This window comes from Notolepis coatsorum (genome assembly GCF_963971535.1).
Source record: "Notolepis coatsorum genome assembly, chromosome: 3".
Classification (NCBI taxonomy): domain Eukaryota; kingdom Metazoa; phylum Chordata; class Actinopteri; order Aulopiformes; family Paralepididae; genus Notolepis; species Notolepis coatsorum.
This window is the reverse complement of record NC_140167.1, coordinates 56,751,393-56,775,304: the sequence shown is the minus strand read 5'-3', so window position 1 is coordinate 56,775,304 and position 23,912 is coordinate 56,751,393. Positions and strand designations below refer to the sequence as shown.

At 42.3% G+C, this 23,912-nt stretch overlaps 1 protein-coding gene across 1 annotated transcript in view; it reads right to left on the bottom strand.

The window, feature by feature from the left end:
• Window positions 1-23,912, bottom strand: part of LOC311225555 (serine/threonine-protein phosphatase PP1-beta catalytic subunit-like) — a 93,619-nt gene that overhangs the window by 4,597 nt on the left and 65,110 nt on the right. Inside the window, exons 3-7 of the mRNA XM_084310890.1 lie at window positions 20,791-21,021; window positions 17,506-17,610; window positions 17,343-17,414; window positions 16,745-16,896; window positions 4,488-4,622 (exon numbers count right to left, since the gene is read on the bottom strand). Coding sequence (XP_084167016.1) covers window positions 4,488-4,622; window positions 16,745-16,896; window positions 17,343-17,414; window positions 17,506-17,610; window positions 20,791-21,021 — 695 coding nt within the window. The remainder of the gene's footprint in view (window positions 1-4,487; window positions 4,623-16,744; window positions 16,897-17,342; window positions 17,415-17,505; window positions 17,611-20,790; window positions 21,022-23,912) is intronic.

Sequence of the window (23,912 nt, the reverse complement as noted above, 5' to 3'; positions counted from 1 at the left end):
ACAACATATCCCGACATCCGGCTCGCTGGCCGGCATGAACGGCCGACCCAAAATGGTTCTCTCCTCTCTGTACACCCCGACCCGTCCCCACGGGTGCCCTGCCGGGGGGCCCATGGACGCGACGGCGGCGGCAGCCGCAGGGCGCCCGAGCCCGCAAAGGCTAGTGTTACACGATAGCTATGAGCTAACTAGCGCTGCGGGCTCCGGCGCCCTGCGGCCGCCGCTGTTGTCGAGTCCACAAGCTTCACTCGGTGCATCAGTCACGAAAGGGGCTATGATGAGCTTGGCAAGCCAGAGTAAAACACAGTTTTCATTCAATCAATCAATCAATAACAACATTAACCAGACTCTCGTTGTGTCTATTATGCTAACGCTAACGTTACCTCATTGTGTCTATTCTACACAGATAGCCTCTCGTGTCTATCTGCTAACGTTAGCATTAGGCTAACTAACGTTACGTCCCTAACCCCCAACAACAAGCGTAACTAATCAGCGATCTTTTTGTCAGACTAAACTCTCCGCTCGGTGGCAAATTGTGTTGATGTCGGTTTTGTTTCATCAATAAATGAGGCAGAATACACAGTGACTGTATCCTTTTTTATTGCACTTGTTTCTTGCTGCAAACATACAAAAGACATCCTACGCGAGACATTAAAGATGGCGGTGTTCTGTTTTCGTTCAGACTCCCCAAACAGTGACGTCACGCGTCTCTCTTCTGACCAATCAGTGGTCTGCAGTTTTTCACGTGTCATTTCTGGAGCTCTCATGCTGATCATCAGCAGCCCTGCCTCCCCACACGGAGACAAACTGAGTACTTTATTTTAGTGGAAAAGCAACATTAGATTCGGCTCATTAATATGCAAGCCACACCTGTTGTGACGTCGGCGTTTGATAAGCTTTTTTGATTCGCGCGTGCATGTTATTCGTACGTGGACCTTTTTAACTCTTTCAGAGTGGCATTTCCGGTGTCAAATGGAAAAAAATAAATAATGAAATTATATACCAATGATGTAAACTACCCATAATTGATCAGTAGGGTTTAACCTAGAGGTTGGGCTTTAACGTTACCAATGGGGTCCCGCTGCAGCGCCGGAGAATCCTTTTGCTCGCTATCTGCAAACAGCTCCACTGTCTGTGTGTACAGTGGAGCTGTTTGCAGATAGCGAGCAAAAGGATTCTCCGGCGCTGCAGCGGGACCCCATTGGTAACGTTAAGTGCTTTGGTAATTTCACATTCAGCAAGCCCTCAGCTCGAATACGCATTCAATCAATGTTATAAGACATTGATATCAGGAGCTATCTGTAGCTACTGCTAGCCGGCTAGATGACGTTAAGACAACTATTTAGTTCAATCGGACATTTCGTTTTGAACAGTGAATTAACGTCAGCTAACGCGAGCTAACGGAGGTATCAACATGCACTACAAGACTTGCTGGAGCATTTGTTGATATCAGGAGGAGCTACTAGAGTACACACAGACAGTGGAGCTGTTTGCAGATAGCGAGCATTTTGACTTGTTGCGTGGTGGCGATGTCTCGCAGATAATACAAGTACAAGTCTAATTATATAATATATATATTTTATAAAAAAAAAAAAAAAATTTATATAAAATAATTTTTAATTTCTTTTTAATCAAAAACCATCGGTATCGGATCGGTATCGGCCGATATGGCTCACGACGATCGGTGATCGGTATCGGTGGCAAAAAACGTGATCGGGGCATCCCTAATCTGTTGGTCTGTGTAGTAGCTAAAACAGGATTTTGCTGCTTAAACGTATGTATATTCATCACTCGTATACCAAAATTAATTAGAATTGAATTTTTTTGCTTTTCGCATCAAATATTGATATGCGATTAAAATGTGATTAATTTAGATTAATTAACTATAACGTCTCGAATGAATTCGATTAATCGAGTCCCACCACTAGTTTTTATCAATGCCTATTTTATCACTCTGTAATTGCTTTACTATTAACTTTTTTCGTACCTTTTTATTCATCTGTATTAATTATTTATCTTGATGAACTGTAAGCTCGACACAATTGAAAATGAGGGCAAACTCAATTTGTTTTTGAGCAAGAAATAAAGGTTTACATGAATAAATAAGTGCACAGGCTTTGCTCCCATCTCCTATAAATGAATTATAAACATGATGATATGAACCTGGTTTGCATGTTAATTGCATACATAAAATGATTGCAGACGGAATCACATCCATCTGAATCAACCAGACCAACAGTATCATACAAAAACAAATTGAGAACAAAACTATTGATTATTTTTAAAATTTCTTAATTGATTATATATATATATTTTCGTTTTTCTATATATTATGCACTTGTCGCCTAAAAGGTGATTAACACTATGGCGTCCGTCCACGAGTATATAGGTGTTTTGAAAAAGCGCGATGTGGACCAGAGCCACGAGTATATACGTGACGAGTTGTTATTGTTTTATTCCATATTTATAGCGCTTCTTAGGTACCCGATCCACTACCAGCATCTTTTCAGATATTTGATTTTCGAAACATGCAGTACCGGCCAAACCCACTTAGTTAATTCACTGCAGTATCATTGTGAATTAAAACATTTTTTAAAGTACAATTCTGTGGGCGGATCATAGTTCCCTGATCCCAGCCGAACATCCTCCATCTTGGATTAGTTTGGCGAGCGGTTTTTTCAGCGTGGAATAATGGGATTTATGATTAGCCAATGTGCATATCGATCTACCAGAATCCGATGAGTGGTGAGGAAATGCTGCCGGCGATCACATGGCCTGACGGTAGGATAATATTACCCCAAATTACAGCTGGATTGGACATTGTTTTGTAACGTGATTGGTCAATGAAAATGCTATATTGAACGCACACTGTATTGCAGATCAATAATATTAATCAGCGTTCCCCGCCGCCCCCATTTCATCCATAGATTCTCTGTAATAGTCCGGATGCTACTCAGTTTGTTTTATTTCATTCGTATATATACAGCAGAAATAGCGTTTGATATAACGGCGCCAACGTTTAGCCCAGGGGTCGGCAATTAGTTTTGGCCGCGGGCCAGATTTTCCCCAAGCCGTTGCTTGGCGGGCCAGGATAAAAAACAATGGCTAATTTAATATACTGATATTGAAAAAAGACAAACGTTTTTCTCTGGTCTGCATCCCCTTAACAATTGTGTGTATTGCGCCGTACTGTATTGTACCCATAACCCATTCTGCAATCTGTTAAATAAAGTTTTCATTCATTCATTCATCATGAACAGCAGATCAGCTGTTGCAGATCCCAGCGGCGTGTGATGAACACAGATCAAAATGCATGAAAACACGACTCACCATACCTTGTTTGTTGTTAAGTCCTCCAAAATCCCTGCTAATGTTTGAAACATGTCATATCCACTCGCCGCCCTCCAATTCCAGATTGGCGTTGAATGCTTTATCTGAACTTTATCTGCCAACTTGAACACAGTTGTCATCATTGCCTCGTTGTTGTTGTTGTTGTCGCCACATATTATGCAGAGAGGAACGTCGGCTCGGCACGCAAGAATCACCGACCTGTTGCGATAAACCCGTATTTTAAGTATTGCTCCTGTTTATTAAAAGAAGCGTTATATTTCCCCGTTTTCTTTTTAACTCGCTCGCATCTCGAACGCGGAAGTGAACGTGCGTTCGGGAAATATACACAGGCCCGGTGGGACTATTCCATTGGTTCTCCCAGTCCACGTGACCATTTCTAGCATTTCAATTGGCTATAGTGACAGACATGATGACTACCGGTAGATAGATACAGCTTCACAATAAAAGACACCCTGGCGTCCCGAGTGAATATTTCCCGCGCGTCACATAAATATCATATTCTCAAAATAATCTGACGGGCCAGAAATTATTGCTGGCGGGCCAATGTCGGCCCGCGGGCCGCCTATTGCCGATCCCTGGTTTAGCCTATTATCTAGCTCCCGGGAAGAAAGCCTAGACGAAAGGTGTGTTATACCTTATATTCACGACGCTATAAAATAACAACCAACCGATGGATTTTTATTTTCTTTAAGCCATTATGAAAGCACGGTTTATGCACTCAAGTGACAATGAGAATGGACAGATAGCAATACTATAAATGATATATAAAGCTCTTTGAAAGTACATCGGTTTGTTGACAAACCTTGGTCCTCTAGCACCATATTAGACGGCGCTGAACGGTCGTCAAAGTGTTAAAAAAGAGAAATAACAATAGGAATTTAATCAAATCACTGTTGGGATTTAATTGTTACACCTCTAATGTATATATTTACATGCGTGTACAATTGACCTATATCAAGCCCCGCCCACTTTTCCTCAATCCCCAAAGCAACAGTTATGATTGGAGGATCAAGAAAAGAGGGCGTGCCTGGTAAATTATGTACATGCTAAGGAGAGAAATATTGCATTATTTCTGTATATAATCATGAAAGACGCAAAAAATATAAACTTTTATTTTTGGTTGTTGTGCTTATTACCTGGAAGGAACACATGAGGGACTCATCCACGCTCATCATGCCACCTGCGTTGTCAAATTCGCCACAGTAGTTGGGAGCAGAGAAGAGTGTGACCAGCTGGCGTTTGGCAAAAAACTCATATCCGTCCTCCACAACCTGGGGGAAGAGACATGATGCAAATTAAAAAACAACTACGACAATTAGGGATGTCCGATATTATCGGCCGATATCGGCATAAAAATGTGATATCGGAAAATATCGGTATCGGTTTTCAATTCTTTTTTTTTACATTTCTAGAACCTTTATTTACCCAGGCAAGCAAGTATGAACAAATTCTGATTTTATTTATTGTCAAAAGTATGCATAATGTTGTGTTAATTCCACAACAAGAGATATGTAATGTTAATTACCTGAAATTATTCAGTTTTTTGGGGGGGAAACCCTGCATATATCAGTATCGGTTGATATCGGTATCGGAAATTAAGAGTTGGACAATATCGGTATAGGTAAAAAAGCCAATATCGAGCATCCCTAACAACAATCTATAGCCTTGATAAATATAATAACGCAGTTTCACACAAAGCCAAGCTCACAATTGCCATAAAACCACCCACGTTAGATCAATATTAATATTGCATTTCGATCAATATTGAATACACTGAACACCAGAGACTCAAACAACCGCCGCTAATGTGAGAGATAACACATAACTAGTCTGATAAAAAAAATCCTGTAAACCTAATCATTGACTACACCATATACTACTTAAATATAGGCTGACTCATATCTGTATAGGAGGTCCTGATACTTGGCTGGCAAGTGCATCATATATACAATTAAATAAAAATAATAAATAAAAAAGGTGCAAATATTAAGCACATAGATTGTTTCTCACATCTCTCATTTTCTACTGGCATATTATAAATATCATTATGACTAATGCATGCAGTTTCTTTTCAAGTAAATAGTAGTGTTTGAGGTTCTTGTCTGATTATTTTATTATATTTAACAATCTGTCATCCATCTTGTGTTAAAACACCTCCAAGTTTAAAAACAAGTATATATAAACAAGGAAGTATATAGCGAAAGCTGTAGGTTGTGTTGAACTTTAAAGCAACAGAAAGGGAGATAAGCAAAGGAGAGGGTGATAACAAATGGGCATATTATTCAGATGGAGGAGAGAGTATGTTCTTTGGTATTCAGATGGAGAAGACCAGCCTTTTCGGTATAGTAGCTGAGAGCAACCTAATCTATTTATAACTATTTAGCTGTTTATGCCAATAAAGACTACAGAGAACCTGTATGTTTAATATTATAGCAAGGAGATTTAATTTGAGTGACTTTACTTCAACATCCCAACAACACAATGCAGAGTCTATTCTGAAGGAAAACAGGATAAGTAACAGTAATTGACAAAAAGGCATAGATTAAAAGAACGATCTTGTGATTCTATGAATGGATTTCATATCACATGTGATTCCATATCGAAATCAATATTTTTCCCCAGCTCTATTTTAACTAGTTGATAATCGTTCATCATCCAGTCTAGTCAATTTCACATTTATATTCATGACATGTTACTAGTTATGAAAGACTGACAACAGTGAAATATTAAAGTTGTTTTTATCTTTTAACGTTAATTCTACTTCTCGACAATCTGGCTACTGGGCTAAATGTTGTATTATAATAATTTCTTTCAACAGCTGACACAACAATGTTGTATCAGAGTGGAGGCTGCGTGGGAAAAGGAAGAAGAAGAGAGAGGTGGGGCTGGTTACTCCACTAGGGCTGTGTGTAAAGCTATTAAAACGCCTGTGTCTTTACATCGACTGCAGTCATTACTCATTCCAAAGAAGCAATGTAATGACAGTGGTATTAAACGAAACTGCTCATAAAAAGAAAGCAATATCCATTACACACAGTCATGACATACAGTGGTTACTGACATAGAACATTAACTATTATAGATGTGTTTCATATCCTCACTCCATCCACCTATCCATCCATCTATCTATCCACCCATCTATCTATCCATCTATCCATCCATCTATCTACAGTCAGGTCCATACATATTTGGACATCAACACAATTATCATGATTTGTGCGGCTCTGTACACCACCACAATGGATCTGAAATTAAACAATCAAGATGTGATATAAGTGTGATTTTAATTTAACTCTCAATATGAGGTCCAAAGAGCTGTCATTATCAGTGAAGCAAGCAATCATTAGGCTGAAAAACCAAAGCAAACCCATCAGAGAGATAGCAAAAACATTAGCAATAGGTGTGGCCAAATCAACTGTTTGCTACATTCTTAAAAAGAAAGTGCACTGGTTAGCTCAGGAACCTCAAAGACCCATGCAGAAGACCATGGAAAAATGTATAGATATAATATACGTTGCGCATTATGTCTAGTTTATAGTTTTGTTGATTTACAGATTATTTCGTTTATATTTATAGTCATAGTTTATAGTTATAGTTTGTCTTAGGGATGTTCGATATTGGCTTTTTTACCGATATCCGATATACCGATATTGTCCAACTCTTAATTTCCGATACGATAGCGATATATGCGGGGTTTCCCCCCCAAAAAATCGGAATAATTTCAGGTAATTAACATTACATATCTCTTGTCGTGGAATTAACACAACATTATACATACTTTTCACAATAAATAAAATAAGAATTTGTTCTTACTTGCTTGCCTGGGTAAATAAAGGTTAAATAAATGTATATAGTTTGTATAGATAGATTATACGTTGTGTATTATGTTTACAAATCTACTATGGTTGAGGAGCCGGGAAAAACAAGCATCTCACGTTTTTCTGAATGCATGTACATTTAAAAAAGCTGTGACAGAATCTGAAAACAACTGTGGTGGATGACAGAAGAATTCTTTCCCTGGTGAAAAAAAACCCAGTCACAACAGTTGGCTAGATTAAAAAAAAAAAACACCCCCCAAGAGGTAGGCGTATCTGTGTCAAAGTCAACAATCAAGAGAAGACTTCACCAGAGTGAATACAGAGGGTTCACCACAAGATGTAAACCATTGGTGAGCCGCAAAAACAGGAATACTAGATTAGAGTTAGTTAGTCAAAAAACATCTTAAAAAATGTATGGCTGCCAATTTAACTGGTTCTCTTGTATTTATTGATGATGTGACTGGTGATAAAAGCAGCAGGATGAATTCTGAAGTGTTTCAGGCAATATTATCTGCTCATATTCAGCCAAATGCTTCAAAACCCATTGGTCGGCGCTTCACAGTGCAGATGGACAATGACCCGAAGCATACTGCGAAAGCAACCAAAGAGTTTTTTTTATTATAAAAAAAAATGTATTATCTTTTCCCCCCCCTCCTTTTTCCATTTTTCTCCCATCCCAATGTTAGTCGTTATGCCAATTCCCAATCCCCTTCCTGGTCGTTGCGCACTCTACTCCCTACTGTCGGTCTGGGAGGGCGGAGACTATCACATGCTTCCTCCGACACATGTGTAGCCAGCCCACCGCTTCTTTTCACCTGGCAGCGCGGACTCTCACTGGGGGAGTGTAACGTGTGGAAGGGTCACACTACCTCCCCCAGATCCTTCCCTCGCTGTGCAGGTGCCCCGACCGAACTGTAGGAGTCGCTGTTTACAACGACCAGGACGCGTCTATGCTTTTACCAAACGGTTAGTGTTTCCACGCACGTTTCTGGTCATGTGACATGTGCGCCCGCGAGCAGTGTCTTCAAACATCAAAGGGGGGGGGGGGGGGGGGGGGTTGTGATGCTCTGATCGTCAGCAACGGCATACGTTTTGGAGTATGTGACATACGATCATTGTGATCGATGTGAAATCATTGTAGGATCAAAGTATAGTCTTTACCTTTGCTATGAGGTATTCCAAAATGAATATTCCAATTGTCTGATCAGGATTTCCAGTATTGATGTCCATCGGGTCCCTGACATGAAATGGGACAAACTATGCATCAAGTGTGCTGGACGCGTTCCAAGTGGCTCGAATGAAGCCTTTCACTTGCCCGGGTACCATTTCTCCACCCGGACCATATAAAATGTAACACATATATTCAAAGGGTAGGCGATACTGCCACCTAGCAGGATTCGGCCGGCATTGCAATCTCAAGGTCTCAGAATGAGTCCCAATGATACATGAGGTTCGTGAGACTGTATAGAATATTAACACTTTGAGTGCCGGCGAGGAGGCGGAGCTGAGCGATCATGGAGTAGACGTGTTTCACATGAGCTCCCTTCTACCGTGCTGAATATACGTTTCTCCCCATTAGTCTTTATTTTATTTTTATTTGTTTTTTATCTGTTTGCTAGGTCGTCGTGTTTAGTATACATTCATCAACTTTTTTCGACTTTCTACGATGGCGGGGGTGGAAACCAGAGCCATGAAAGAATTAGGCACGACACCGGCACCGCCGAGCATGGCCGCACCGTCTCCCGCTGTCGGGGAGTTAAGCGAAGCTGTGCTCTTGGTCATGACCAAGCTACACGCAGACTCTGAGACACGCATCGCTGAAGCACAGAAGAAAGTGTTGGCGGATTTCTGTATCAGCCTCCGTCGTGAGATATCAGAAGAAATTCGGCTGGCGGTAGTACCGCTGACAGACAAGATGGAGGCGATACACGCTGCCTCTTCGGCTAATGCTAACGAACTAGCCATGCTAACAACGGAGGTATCATCACAGTGTGAGAAGATGGCGGGTCTTGAATCCGCCCTGCTGGCTAGGCAGGCTGAAGTCAACAAACTACAGTCGGCAATGGAGGAGATGCAGTCCCGGGATAGACGCCACAACGTCAGGATTGTTGGAGTACCGGAGACCAGCGGTGAAGGCCGTCTCTCTGAGACCGTGCCCGAACTGCTGCAGAAGATACTAGGGACGGATGTCCTCCCTATGCCTCCTATCTGTGAATCGGCCTACAGAGCGGGCAGGTTTTCTCCCGGCGTGAACAAAGAGCCGAGGCCCATCATAGTCAAGCTGAACAGACTCCAGCAGAGAGAAATCATCATGCGGTCGGCTCGTACCAGGAGGGGTAATCTGAGGCTTGGCGATCACAAAGTGGCCATTTTCGAGGACTTTACACCGGAGGTTCAAGCACAGAGAGCCAAGTACAAGGTGGTCCTGACTAAGCTATGGAAACTAGGCCTGAGGCCCACGTTATTCGCTCCCGCGAAATTATCTGTGTTGGAGAAGGTCGGTGGTCAGCGTTTGTTTTGGTCGTTGGCTAAAGCGAAGGAATATCTCGCGGAGACACCCGAGTCTGTTGCTTGATATCAATGGAGGGTGAGTGACTTGGCGGTTTGGGCCTATATACATTGATTAGGTAGACTATTCACAAACACTTGCTGTCATGCCCAGACATGCTAACTGTCCTCTGCCCATCCAACTAGCGGGGCTTCCCAATGACTTCTGTTACTTGCTAAAGCTGACCTCATGGTCGTACTTGTGTATGGCCTCTTTGGAAGCTAACGAGCTAGCTGAACAATGTACATAATAAGCTAACGTGCTATCCGGATTCATCACTAGCTTACGCGCTAGCCTCAGGCTGGCCAGCGGGCTTCGCCTATAGTCTGCGCTGAGACATTCGAGACCCGTTAATGGTTACGTATTTTGGTTGCTGTTGCTGTTCAAAGGGACATTGGTTTGCACAGTTCAAGAGTGACCGAGTCCCTAACTAACTTCTGGTATGCTTTTATTTTTATATCCAGGTTTTTTTTGAGCGTTGGGATCCAAGTAGATGCCAAGGTCGGTTGAATATGCATATACAATATATGATAACAGGTTGGGTCGGGTATGGCTTGCACTTCAAGGCTATATGGTTATATGGCCTGCACTTTAGCCATGCCCCTCTTTTCCTTTCTTTTTTCTTTCCTATTGTCGCTGTTTTTATGTCATCTGTATGCGCGATTTAAATGTGATCCGATTCTACCTTGGACTAACTGCTGATTCGCCTTAATTTTGTTTTGAATTTTCCGTGAGCCACTTATGCTATAACGTTGCAACATTAATATGCAGACTCCAAGGTAGATGGTTACAGGGCTGATGCTGAGTAATTATATAATAATTATTGTCGCTGTTTTAATGGCATTTGAATGAGCAATTTAACTGTGATTCGATCCTACCTTGGACTAACTGCTCCGACCGATATCTTTATTGAAACAATGTATGATAACAGGTGGTGTCAGGTGTTGCCTATTACCATCCCCGGATTAATTAATGAATGTGTTTAATTCTATTCTTACATAGGTTATGTCATTTCAGCCGTTGTGCCTGATCAGAGGGACAGCTAAAGGGGTGCATTTTGACCGTAACCCTTTTTTCCCTTCTTTTTTTTTTGTCATGGTTTAATTGACACTGTTCACACAATTTTGCACAATTAACCTGTGACCCGAACCTGCCTTAGACTATCGGCTGGGATGCTTTAATTTAATTTTGTTTTGAATTTTCCTATACCCTTTTGGGCTATAACAATGTGATGTTGAAGAGCAGATTCGGAAATAGAGGGCTGCAGGTTGATGTGGAGTTATTATTTAATAATGGCTATTTTTACCATTATGGTTGTCTCATGTTGGGGCCAGGGCTCAGGTGGGTTTCGACCGATATCTTTATTGAATTTTATTTTATTATTATTGTGTTTATTGGACTAGTGGGGGTTCACTCAGGGGTTTATCTAGAGGGGGGTTGGAGTGGGGAGCGTCTTATTAATCCATGTCTCTAGTGGGAAGTGATAGGAGGATGACCATCCTCAGGGGATGGGGCATAGGGTGGGGATTGGAGAGTGGGTATAGGGGACCTTATATTAGGACGGGTGGGTTAGGGTTTAGAGTAGAAGGGGGAGGGGTTGTAGCTGGGGTGGTATTTTTATGTGTTTTATGTACTGTTTTATGTGTGTGTAATTGTTCCTCCTCTGAACTCCTGGGATTGACCGTCCGGGCCCGCCGGGATCGGCACCTCTGTACTCAGCCTGGCTGCACTGGTATGTTCTCTACGCATTTATACAAGCTCGACCATGGCTAAATTGAATATTTTAATTTGGAACGCAGGAGGGCTTAACGCCCCACACAAGCGTGCCAGTGTCCTTTGGCTATTGAAGAGGAGAAATATTGACCTTGCTCTCCTTAGTGAAACGCATTTATTGGTAGGTGACGTGTCAAGACTGGCAAATCGGCAATATCACGTTATCTCCTCATCCTCAGCCGATGATAAGACTAAAGGAGTAGTCATAGTTACAAGACGTAACCTTGATATCAAAATCTTGGATGTATGGTCGGACACGGAGGGAAGGATTACTATAGCAAAAGTTGAATTCTTGCATAGGAAGATGGCTATAATAGCATTGTATGCTCCTAACACATTTGATTCAGCGTTCTATAATACAATCACAAAGAATATGTTGGAACTTAATGGATACGCTCTCATGGTGGGTGGCGATTTTAATGCGTGCTGGGATGCTGAGATGGATAGGTCCGGGCCCTCTGAAACGAGCGACCAAAAACGGGCCTCTAAGGCCCTTAGGATGTGGGCTAAAGACACAGGGCTCACAGACCTTTGGCGTTTATGCAACCCCACCCTCAAAGATTACTCTCACCTGTCAGCCAGACACAAAAGCTTCTCTCGAATTGACTATGCATTCGCGTCCCCTAATATGTTTGATAGTTTCGATGTCTCATTGGTTCCCTTGGCTCTCTCAGACCACAAGGGGATTTTCCTTACGGCAACCTTTGGCAGGCTCTCCGCAAGAGCTCCCAGATGGCGTTTTAATTCGACCCTGCTAAAGAACGATGACTTCTGTTCTGAGTTCAGGAGTAAACTAGCTGAATTTTTGCAGATCAACGTTGGCACAGTAGAAGACCCTAGGGTCCTGTGGAACGCATTGAAAGGATTCATCAGGGGTCATGTCACACTATTTGCCTCCAATTTGCGAAAATCCCGGTCAAAAAAGCTAGAAGGACTGGAATCATTATATGCGGACCTATACGCATCCTTGCAAACTGACTATAATGAACGACTAAACACACAACGTAAGATAGTCAAAAAAGAAATAAACTCCATACTTAAACAACAGTCTGAGTTCTTGATACATAGGACAAGACAAAATTACTATTTTCACGGCTCCAGACCTAGCCATCTATTGGCAATGAAAATACGCTCAAATGATCATTTCTCGGATATCCCCTCGATTAGGACGAGCCAGGGTGCAGTCACTACTGATTCGAAAAAGATCAATGACACTTTTAAAGAGTTTTACTCACAGTTATATAGCTCAGAGGGTAATCTGGATGACTCTAAATTTGAATCGTTCATTGGCGGGCTTGAGATACCCCACATTTCTGAGGAAGAGGCCAAGGAACTGGGGAGACCGATTACTCTCGTAGAATTGAGGGAGACTATTGTTGAAATGCAGAGGGGTAAGGCACCAGGCTGGGATGGTATTCCACCCGAAGTGTATTTAGCTTTCTGGGACCAACTGGGGCCATTGATGCTCGATATGATCAATTACGCTATCGAACAAGGGGAGTTCTCAAGAGATGTCAATATGGCGTTGATTTCTTTACTTCTCAAGAAGGACAAAGATCCCAATGATTGTGGTAGCTATAGACCCTTGAGTCTTCTCGGGGCCGATTTAAAGGTGTTTGCCAAGGTGCTGGCCCGTCGCCTGCAGAGATTTATGTCTGTATTGGTACACTGCGATCAAACTGGTTTTATCCCGGGGCGTCTGGCTGCAGATAATCTTAGGAGGCTGTTGCATGTAATCGATAACAGTAAAGACAATACAACTCCATCCACAGTTCTGTCTTTGGATGCCATGAAGGCGTTTGACAGACTTGAGTGGTCATACCTGTGGAAGGTACTTGAGGTCATGGGTCTTGGAAAGAGTTTTATTCATATGATTAAAGTCCTGTATGCCTCGCCGTCTGCGATGATACTGACAGGCAAAAACTGTTCCACACTCTTTCCAGTCTCCAGATCTTCTAGACAGGGTTGCCCTCTGAGCCCGGGACTGCTCGCGCTTTCCCTCGAACCTTTGGCCCAATTTATTAGGCAATCGGAGGACATCGTCCCCATAATGGTCAACAATACTCCACACAAAATTGCTCTCTATGCGGATGACCTGCTGATTTTCATGGACGACCCCTCCCGGTCGGCCACAAAATTATTGAGGATAATCGACGACTTTGGTAAATTGTCAGGTTTTAAGATTAACTGGAACAAATCAGCCTGCCTGCCTCTTAATGAACTGGCCAAGGCGGTACGACTACCAGCTGATATCCCCATAGTAGAACATTTTAAATACTTGGGCATAGAGATATTCCCCACGCTGAACCAAACTACTAAGTACAACTTCACGGGTACTTATGATAAAATACGCCAGGATCTAGACAGGTGGTCGTCCCTTCCTAACTCCTTACAAGCCCGGGCTTCCATAATCAAAATGAACATCCTGCCTAGGATAAATTTTATTAGCTCAATGCTCCCCCTGCCCCCTCCAATAGACCACTGGCGCAAGGTACAATCGATGGTATCTAAGTTTGTCTGGAATAACAAACGCCCGAGAATCAAAAGGGCTACTACTCAACGTAGAAAACAAGATGGGGGCCTCGCAATCCCTGATTTTAAACTTTATTTCTGGTCCTTTTCACTGAGACCTCTGATGTGCTGGCTGGACCCTGTAGAGGCTGTATCGTGGCGCTCCTTAGAAGCGGCGGCGGTATCTCCGCTAAGATTGCAGGATGTAGTGTACTCCACTGTCTCTATTTCGAAATGCCGGCTGAGGTATGGACCGATCATAACTCACGTGATCCAAACGTGGCGTAATGTACAGAGGTCGTGTGGGGTTAAATGCCCTTGGCACCTGGACTCTCCAATTTTTAATAACCAGCAATTACTTGTTGGACACAAGCCGGTTAATATTCCTCAATGGCAAAGGAGGGGAGTGCATACTCTGGAGGATATTTATGATAAGAACGGCCTCCGTGCGTTTCAGGACTTAAGAGAATTTTATGATCTTCCCGGCGAGTCCTTCTTTCTTTACCTTCAACTAAGGTCAGCACTGAGGGCGCATGGCGTACCGTGGGCTCAAGCCTTGCACCCACACCCCTTCCTCAGGCTCATAGTGGACAGGACGACATCCAGAGGGTTTGTCTCCGACTTTTATACGCTCTTAATTCAATCCACGTATAAAAATGTATCATTGGATACAATCTGGCGTGTGGATATCCCGGAGTTGGACCCCGAGTTTGACTGGGATGATGTTTGGGCAAATGTGGCATTATCTTCCCGCAACCCCAATCACCAGCAAATTAATTTTAATTATATTCATAGGACCTATCTTACACCTAGGAAGCTATATGCTATGGGACTGATAACCGACTCTCGGTGCACTTTGTGCTCTCAAAAGGCCACCGGCACTTATATGCATATGTATTGGGATTGCCCACCAGTGGCCCGCTTCTGGAGGTCAATAACGGACAAACTTTCAGATCTGTGTGGCTTAACTATCCCATTCACAGCTGTTACGCTACTCCTGAACGATATAACGACACTACCCGGGGTTCATTAATGCAAGGTTAATGCAATTTTTCTTTATGGGAATATTTTCTCAGAATTCTACAACAGATAATTCAATCCAATTAGCTCTCTAGAACTGTATATTTCAATGTCCAGTAGCCATGGGTTGTCCTAGCGGGCGTCACAGCAGCGAAGAAGCTAATAGCAATGAGATGGAAGGAGCCTGAGAAGCTTACAATGATTAACTGGTCCCTAACTCTATTGGATGTGATTTATCTTGAGATATCCACAGCCCGGGTGATTGGGGTGGGGCAGGCTGGAATTGACCTGTGGTTCGCAGCAGCTGAGAAGGTAAAGACCGCAGTGTGCGGCTGAGCGGGGTTGGGGTGCGTGTTCGGGTGAGTCCGGCGGTCTCTTGGGAGGGGGAGGAGGAAATGTTTTTGTCTGTCTTGTCCTTTGTCTTGTCATCTTGAGTTTAGCTGGGGATATTATGGGGGGGCAGCTATTTGACTATTTCTTCACTGTTTGGCCACTTTTACACGGTCTCTGTGAGTCTATGGAACACCTCTACAGGTTTTTGTTTTTTCATGAAGGTTCATTGCTCTGTTTTCAGGTCGTGTTCCCAAAAAATTGTCCTTGTGGTGGATTGGAGATGTACGTTTTATTAATATAGGGTCACACGGCCGGGAATCGGGGCTGAACACTGGGAAAGACCATTTATTAGATAGTACCCCTTGGAATTAATTTAGAAGGTTGAACTCTGTTTTCTTTTCTCTTGTCTGTATAATTGTTAGTCTGTATTATTATTATTATTATTGTTTTTGTTATTTTCTTGTGAAGTTCTATGTATTGTGATTGTGGTTAATGTGTTGTCTTGTTGTCAATAATCAATCAATAAACGCGATCGATATTTGGAATGGCGATCAGGAATTGGAATAATCTTTTTGGAGAACATCTGATCTAAGGTAAGGAGTCTATGTTACCAGTTTTAGGATAATCAGAGCTGTATTCACTGAGATAACAGCGTGTCCCGTATGTGTATATGTGTGCGTGTGCGATGCTGAGGAAATGAGGTAATCGATTTCTCAGCTCGCTTCTATAGCGTGCATAAGTACACATATACTATCGATAATCTAGCGTTTATTTGAAAACGATTCATAAATAGGCCGACAAATGACAACGTGTCTAGTGTATTCGAGAATATTCCAATAAATGCCGTTTATAAATCTTTCTATTTTCCGGAAATCTTCGAGAAAAAGATAGCTTTTCGAAATGCTATAAAAAGGATATGAAACGATTAAAAAACAATCCGTTTCGACAATGTTGACTGCAAACAAGTCATTGATAAGAGACGGGCAGATTAGACGCATAGCCATAATTTAAAACATAGATTATCCGTTTTTAACACTAACATTGAAGTGGATGATGGCACTCAAGGACATTAATCAACGTTATGGCTGGCACTGAAAGTGTTAAAAGCGAATAAAAGAAAAAACGATTTCTCGGGTTCTGGCACTCAACCGCTGGCGTAACCTGACTTTTTTTGTGATTGGCGCAGAATGAGTTAAAAGGGGGGGGTGCACTGTTATAATCCCTACACTGTTCATCTGATTTGGATGTAAATACCCTCAAATTAAAGCTGGAAGTCTGCACTTGAAAGCACATCTTGTCCACTGTGGTGGTGTAGAGCCAAAATTGTGAAAATTGTGTCAATGTCCAAATATTTATTATTATTTATTTATTGTATCTCCTCCCTTATTACCTGGTGGGCTCTGCAGATGAGGTCCAGGTCGTGGCGGTTGAGGAACTTGCTGACCACATCGGCCCCAAAGGTGAAGGAGACGCCACGGTCGTTCTCCCCCCAGCCCTGCACATCCTTGTCTGGGTCCGACCATAGCAGGTCACACAGCAGGCCTGGGGAGGCGCACCGGGAGGTTTGCATTAGGAGGAACACATCAAGGGGAAGAGAACAGAGGCAGGCTGAAGTGTGCATGTCAAAGTCAAAGGCTTGGAGTTCTTTGCTGACGCAACGCAGAACAAGATCTATTGCCGCAATAGTCTCTTATAAAAATGGAGACAGGGTCCGATCAATCAAAAGGAAAATATTAAAGACATTAGATCAAAAAGAGAATATTGTAAGGGAAGAAATTCAGCGGAAGTGGACATGTTCAGTCCTGCAGAACACACATACATTTACATTTTTACATTTGGTCATTTAGCTGACGCTTTTATCCAAAGCAACTTACAAGTTTTGTACAACAAGTCAGCAGGAAGGGTACAACTCATCAGCTGAGTAACAATGTGCATCAAAGTGTTGAGTGACACACACACACACACACACACACACACACACACACTACCTGTATCAGGCACATCTGTTGGTCTCATGATTCTGCGGATCTGTTCCATTGACTGCAGATCAGGCGATAGACCTAAGACAGGAAATAAAGTCACTCTTGGTTGGACTGTGGTCATACTTGTAAATGTAAATACAACTTATCAGATAACGGACAGTCCTCTCACCTCCATGGCAACAGAAGATCTTCTCATCAATGATGGCAGCGATGGGGAGGCAGTTGAAGCAGTCTGTGAAGGTCTTCCACAGCTTGATGTTAAACCTGCGCTTACCTGGTGGAGGATCCAAAAACACACAATCAAAAACTTTGGTTGTGTGTGCGTGCATGTGTATGTGTGTATCCTAGGGCTGTCACTAACAATTATTTTGTTATCGATTATTTTTTATCGATTAGTCGATAAATCAAAATAAATAAATCAACAACAATTGCAATTGAATATTTAAAAAAATATATTACTAGTATCCTCAGGTCACATGGGTAGTTGCCTCTTTGACACCACCTACTGAATACCCAGAGTAGGAGATGAGCCATCGATCTTTTTTTTTTTATAATTATTTAAACAACAAATGTATGTTTATTTTGCAGCAATTCTTTGTCGTTGCTGCCATCTTTAGTGTTACAGCCCCTCACACTCCAGTTCTCAGGCTGCAGCTGGTTTGAAAGCACACATGCACCATGACTCATGACTGGAGACTAGCTCCGTACTGTGTACAGACTGTTTCAAACTGTATTTTAAATTAAAAAGCAAACAAAATAAATGGACAAGAGAAAAATAAATCTCAATTTGGTCAGTATTGTCATTTGGACAAGTTTAACACATTGAGCGCCACAAGCTTCCCCCATCCTTCACTGTCTAGCGCCAGCTTTTCTTGACCATTTTCACTATATTTCACGATCTTTGCGGAGCTATTGTATATTCTATATTATAGCTATGGAGACAATAGTATGGCTCATTTGACAGACACTATTTCTAGTCCAACATGTAAAAAATAGGTTGTTTCTATACACTGTAGTTTGTAGTTTATTACATGCTAAACATCGCCCATTTCCAAGATAATCCAGTCTTTTTCCATAGATTGCAAGATAAAACGCATTATATGCAATAAGCCCAAACCGTTCTGGTTGATCCCCTGAAACCCCAAATACTCCCAAATCAAAAGGTATATACCATGTATGTGCCTTATCAAGGGGGGTGGGGGGTAGTCTTATCCCGAAAATGTGATCGTTACAAAACGCTTGGTTTATGTCCGGTAAAGTAAGACACTGTTATCGTTACAGAAACATGTTTCAGGTTAGGTAAAATAGACATAGGGGGTCCTTACCTTAGCCAGAAGGTAATCGAAAAATAATAATTCCAATGATCCCATCGGCGATCACAATTACTCGTTTATATGTAATTACACGTGTTTACGCTCCTCCCCCTCAGAGCGAGTTTTGATAGTCCAGTTCATTCATTGTCTCTCCTGATCACTTTCTATCAGAGTTCAAAAGGTAGGCGATACTGCCACCTGGGGAGATTCGATCTGCATTGTAATTCCAACGTAGGCAAACAAGCCAGGGACGGCTAGAATGATCCAGATGATGGTTTAGAACGGGGATCAGAGGAAAAAGATCAAAGGATCTAAAAACGTATTATTACGCGTTTGGCGCTCAAGCGTTGGCGGTGAAACACGTAATATTACATGTTTGGCCCCCAATGAGTTAAAGCTGCCCTGTTGCTGGTCACCACACAAATAATAATTTTCTATATATATTTTTTATTATCGATATTATTTTTATTATCGATTATTAAAATATCGTAATAATTATCGTTATCGTTTTATCGCCAAGCCCTAGGTGGGGGTATCGGGCTCAGCCCCTCCCTTCCAGCTGGAGTTGACGTAAAACACGGAACTTCGAGTCCTGGCTTTAGGCAGAATCACAAATAGTGGTTTAAGAGAAGTTATTTATATATCGAACGCTATTCATTGCGCACTAGTTCGATTAAACATTGCGAATGTTATGAGTTTGAACATCTGCCATTCCCACCGCAAAAGACATACAAGTAACAACAATACGATGCGTTGATCATGAATATGCAAATCGACAACATTTCATGGTCGACGAATCGTGATAGCCATTGTGTATCCACAGCAGGGTTTCCGTTAAATTTTTTTTTGCAGGTCTGAGTGTCCGGTAGATTTCAATCTACCGGACAAATGGGATAAATTCCGGTCAGAGTTTATTGAGCTTAAAAACAATTGATAGGCCTATATAAAGAATGACATCATCAAGGCATTTATAATATTTTTACTTAAAACTAGGCTACTTTTGCGTATACAGTCATTAATATATTCCAAATAAAATAAGTCCCTCGAGACTTCGTGCTGCTGCCGACTTGAGGTGTCGGTGGGCAGTCTGCCCGACATTAAACAGCAGTCTGTTATAATCACATTTTTATGAGCTAACGAATTCCGTTATATTGGACATTTGTATTAATTATATCAAGCGAAGAACTGAGAAATTTGGCAGAGAGAGACGGCAACATTATCGTGGGTTTGCGTGATGACTCCACCTCCCAATGACTTGGTGCTGGTCATAATGTCCTGTGAAAATAATTCACTCTAAGCACAATTTGATTATTTGAATTGTATTAAAATAGACTAAAATTAAATGGCCTATGCGATGAACGAAACAACCATTACATTTGTTTCATCGTTGCTTCACCAAGCAGCCGGTCTAATAAAGACACCGCTGTGTCAGCGCGAGCTGGCTGTTAGATTTACGTGAAGCATGGAGCTGCAGACCGACAGAGCAGCGGTGTTTTTAGGTCCGGTCCGGTCTGGGCTCAGCAGCGCCGCCCACCCAACAGCTGAATTGCCAATGGCTGGATTGGAGTACTGCATTCTGTGGGGCTGCAGATGGATGCTTCTCACAAATCTAGGAGCAGCAAGCTCGCGCTGACACAGCGCTGTCATTATTAGACCGGCTGCTTGGTGAAGCAACGATGAAACAAATGTAATTGTTTCGTTCATCGCATAGGCTATTTAATTTTAGTCTATTTTAATACAATTCAAATAATCTAATTGTGTTTAGAGGGAATTATTTTCACCGGACATTATGACCGGAGAGATTAAATATGTCGGACTTCAACAGATTTTGCCGGTCAAATACCGGTAATTACCGGCTAACGGAAACGCTGATCCACAGTGAAAGGCAGTTGAAAGTGGCTGGACTTGAATGGATGCTTGTTATTGATATAATCTCCCTCAGTATACCTAAAATGGCTTCTTTAGGGTTTTGATGATATTTCATGAAAATGTGTTTTTTGTGCGGGACATTGAAAGAGACTTGGAAACGTTTTTTTCAGCAGTCTACCACTGGAATGTTCATTAAAATGTTTGACTGTTGCCATGGCAACACATCACCCATTTTAAGGTGTACCAGCCGATGTTGCAACATTTCCACTCACACTCGTCGTAGAAGCCGTAGATGCGGTTGATGGAGGCACACTCGTGGTTCCCCCTGAGCAGGAAGAAGTTCTCTGGGTATTTGATCTTGTAGGCCAACAGGAGGCAGATGGTCTCCAGGGACTGCTTCCCTCTGTCCACGTAGTCCCCCAGGAACAGGTAGTTGGCCTCCGGGGGGAAGCCACCGTACTCAAAGAGCCTCAGCAGGTCTGTGTACTGCCCATGGATGTCACCTGGGGGTGAGGGGTTCATTAATGCAAGGTTAATGCAATTTTTCTTTATGGGAATATTTTCTCAGAATTCTACAACAGATAATTCAATCCAATTAGCTCTCTAGAACTGTATATTTCAATGTCCAGTAGCCATGGTGACATCATCGTTAGAACGTTCAGTTCTCAAAATTACACACGTGAGATCCTAAACCTTAAAGGCTCAAAGAGTAGCAATGATATTACTATAAATAATATATACCGTACTCAATACAGTACGACTACTAATTCTGACTGCCTATTCCTGAGAGAAACTAAGAAATGACAGAGGCAATGAAGACAGGAGCGGACAGAGGACTGAAAAAGTGAAAGGTAGGTCATTATAAATGGTAGAAAGAAAAGCCTGCAGTCGGCTGCATGCTGAAAGAGAAAAGGAAAAGACGTATGTTTAGAGGCCAGAGACAAAGACACACAAGGACAGAGTCTACAGGAATTTGCCCCGAAAGGAAATATTTTTATTAATCACACTCCATTTGTCCAAATACCCGCTGGCTTGCATCCCCCACTTACTCTGAATCAATCTGGATTCTCAGTGCACGTTGGAGGGATAAATGTCTAGTGTCTAGTTCTACAGCCGGGCCGGTCGCTGTGAGCTCAAGGACACGCACACAGAAAATGAGCCATCGCTGCTGCAGATCAGTGCCGAGGCCCGCGGGAGATGAGCTTGAGAAGAACAGTGATGATCCAGGTTAAGGACAGACACACACACTGTTTAATCTTAACAACGTTCTATGGGACCCCAGGACACCCCCTCCCCAACATCATCCAGCCAGTGTTTGAATCAGAGGCACTCCTACCAGAAGAGAGACTCTGCAAAGGACCCTCCCTCCACAGCCCAGTCCTGCTTCCATTTATATCCTCTTGCACCAACTAAAGAGCCGCTGCTCTAATTTGGGCTAAGTGCTCCACACAGAGATGTGAAAGAACCTCCCCAGGTGCGCTAACACAAGATAAGCCTAGATGGTACACCAGATAAAATATATTCATTACAAAATGGCACCAAATATGACCAATGACGACTTAACTGGCATAGGATGATATATTGCAGGTGTGACTTTGCTGTGCCTTTGAGCAATGCACTGAACCCTAACCTACGGCAGGGGCGCTTAACTGGGGATAAAGCCCTACACACGTCTGTTTTCTTTGTGTGTCAGTCAGTCTTGGGAGGGTATAGAAATAGATATCTGCGAAAATAAACACTGATGTTGTTTTTCAGACGCCCTTTTTCCGACTGCAGTTCTCCCCACAACTCGCCGGGGGCATGAAAACCTGGTGTGAAGGAAGGCGATATCATCCTGTACAAGAAACCTACACATGTCCTCATTAACACTTCACCAGACATTTATGATATGGACAACGACCATCCTCGCCAGCCAGTTCTCTTAATATGTAAATAAAGTACTAATCGACCACAAGAAAAAAGGGTACGGTACATAATGTACGTTATGTTATAGCCAAGCCATAAGAAATATATTTACTTATTGTATCAAAAATGTAACATGTGTATGTATTACAAATAAGTAATTTTTTTTTATGAATTATTATTTGAACCCTTAGTAGGGTTGGGTACCGTTCACATTTGAACCAATCATACCGGTACCTGGGAATCGATACTGGTACCTGACGACCAGTACTTTCATTATAAACAAACATTTAATTTATGTTGTAAAACTAAAGTCTAAACTTCTCAATTTCAACATTGTTATCACACCACACAAACTAAAACCCCTCCCTACCTCCCTCTCCCAAACCGTTCCTACAACCATTTTTTTATGTTGCATGATCATGTATACATTTATTATGTATTATAATTTTTTAAGTTTAAATATCAATAGTAAAAACTATTAAACTCCTCTGACCTCATCTGGTCTTTCCAAAGACCAGAGATGGGATACGCACACACACAGACAGAATGGCTTATAGCAGACTTAATGATTTTTTTTATATTTCAGCCAATTAAATGTAATGTTTATTATCATCAACTATCCAGTTCGTTTTTATAGTGTAATGTTTGGCTACGAGAGAGAGAGAAGAGAGAAGAGAGAGGAGAGAGAGAGAGAGAGAGACATTTGATATTCTTTATTAAAACATCTCAACTAAAGCAGCCATTACAGACAAAAAACCTCACAGCATCTTCATAAAACCAACACAGTCACACACGCTCACTCACCTGCACACCCCCCCCCCCCCCCCCCCCCCAATAAATCCCAAAATGTTTCTTCAGCACACATAAACACACTTGACAGTCAAATGCATATGCTCAGCCCCTCCTCCCCCCACAGTACATATTGCATTCCCCAGGCATTCATGAACGCACCAACATCATGTCTCAGTGAAAAATACATAAACTCTAACCTAAGGCGTGCAGAGATCATACCCCTCAACATAGGCACTGATTCCGTAGGACCAACGCCCCTGATCCTATTCCTACGGGTCAGCCAAATGGCTAACTTAGCCTGCCCATATATAAAATTCAGTAAAACACTTACAGCCTTATTACGTAATGAATATGTATGGCCGAGGATGAAACTCTCCACACAGAACATCTCCCCCAGCTTCACACACAACCCTTTAAGGAAACACAACACCTTATTGACTCTTTGACACTGTAGGAAAACATGGGTAACAGTCTCTGACACTCCGCAAAAGGGGCACCCATCACCCACCCCCGGATCCACCGAGCCAGGAACCGATTAGTTGCCAAAACCCCATGCGCTATCCTCCACTGTAGGTCCCCTGACCTCTTAGGCAGTGGCTGTTTATAAAATACCCTCCACCTGAAGCTTGCAGTGCTGCCATCACCCAGCACCCCCTGCCACTGACTGACGTCCTGCAGGGACCTGATGTTCCTGACC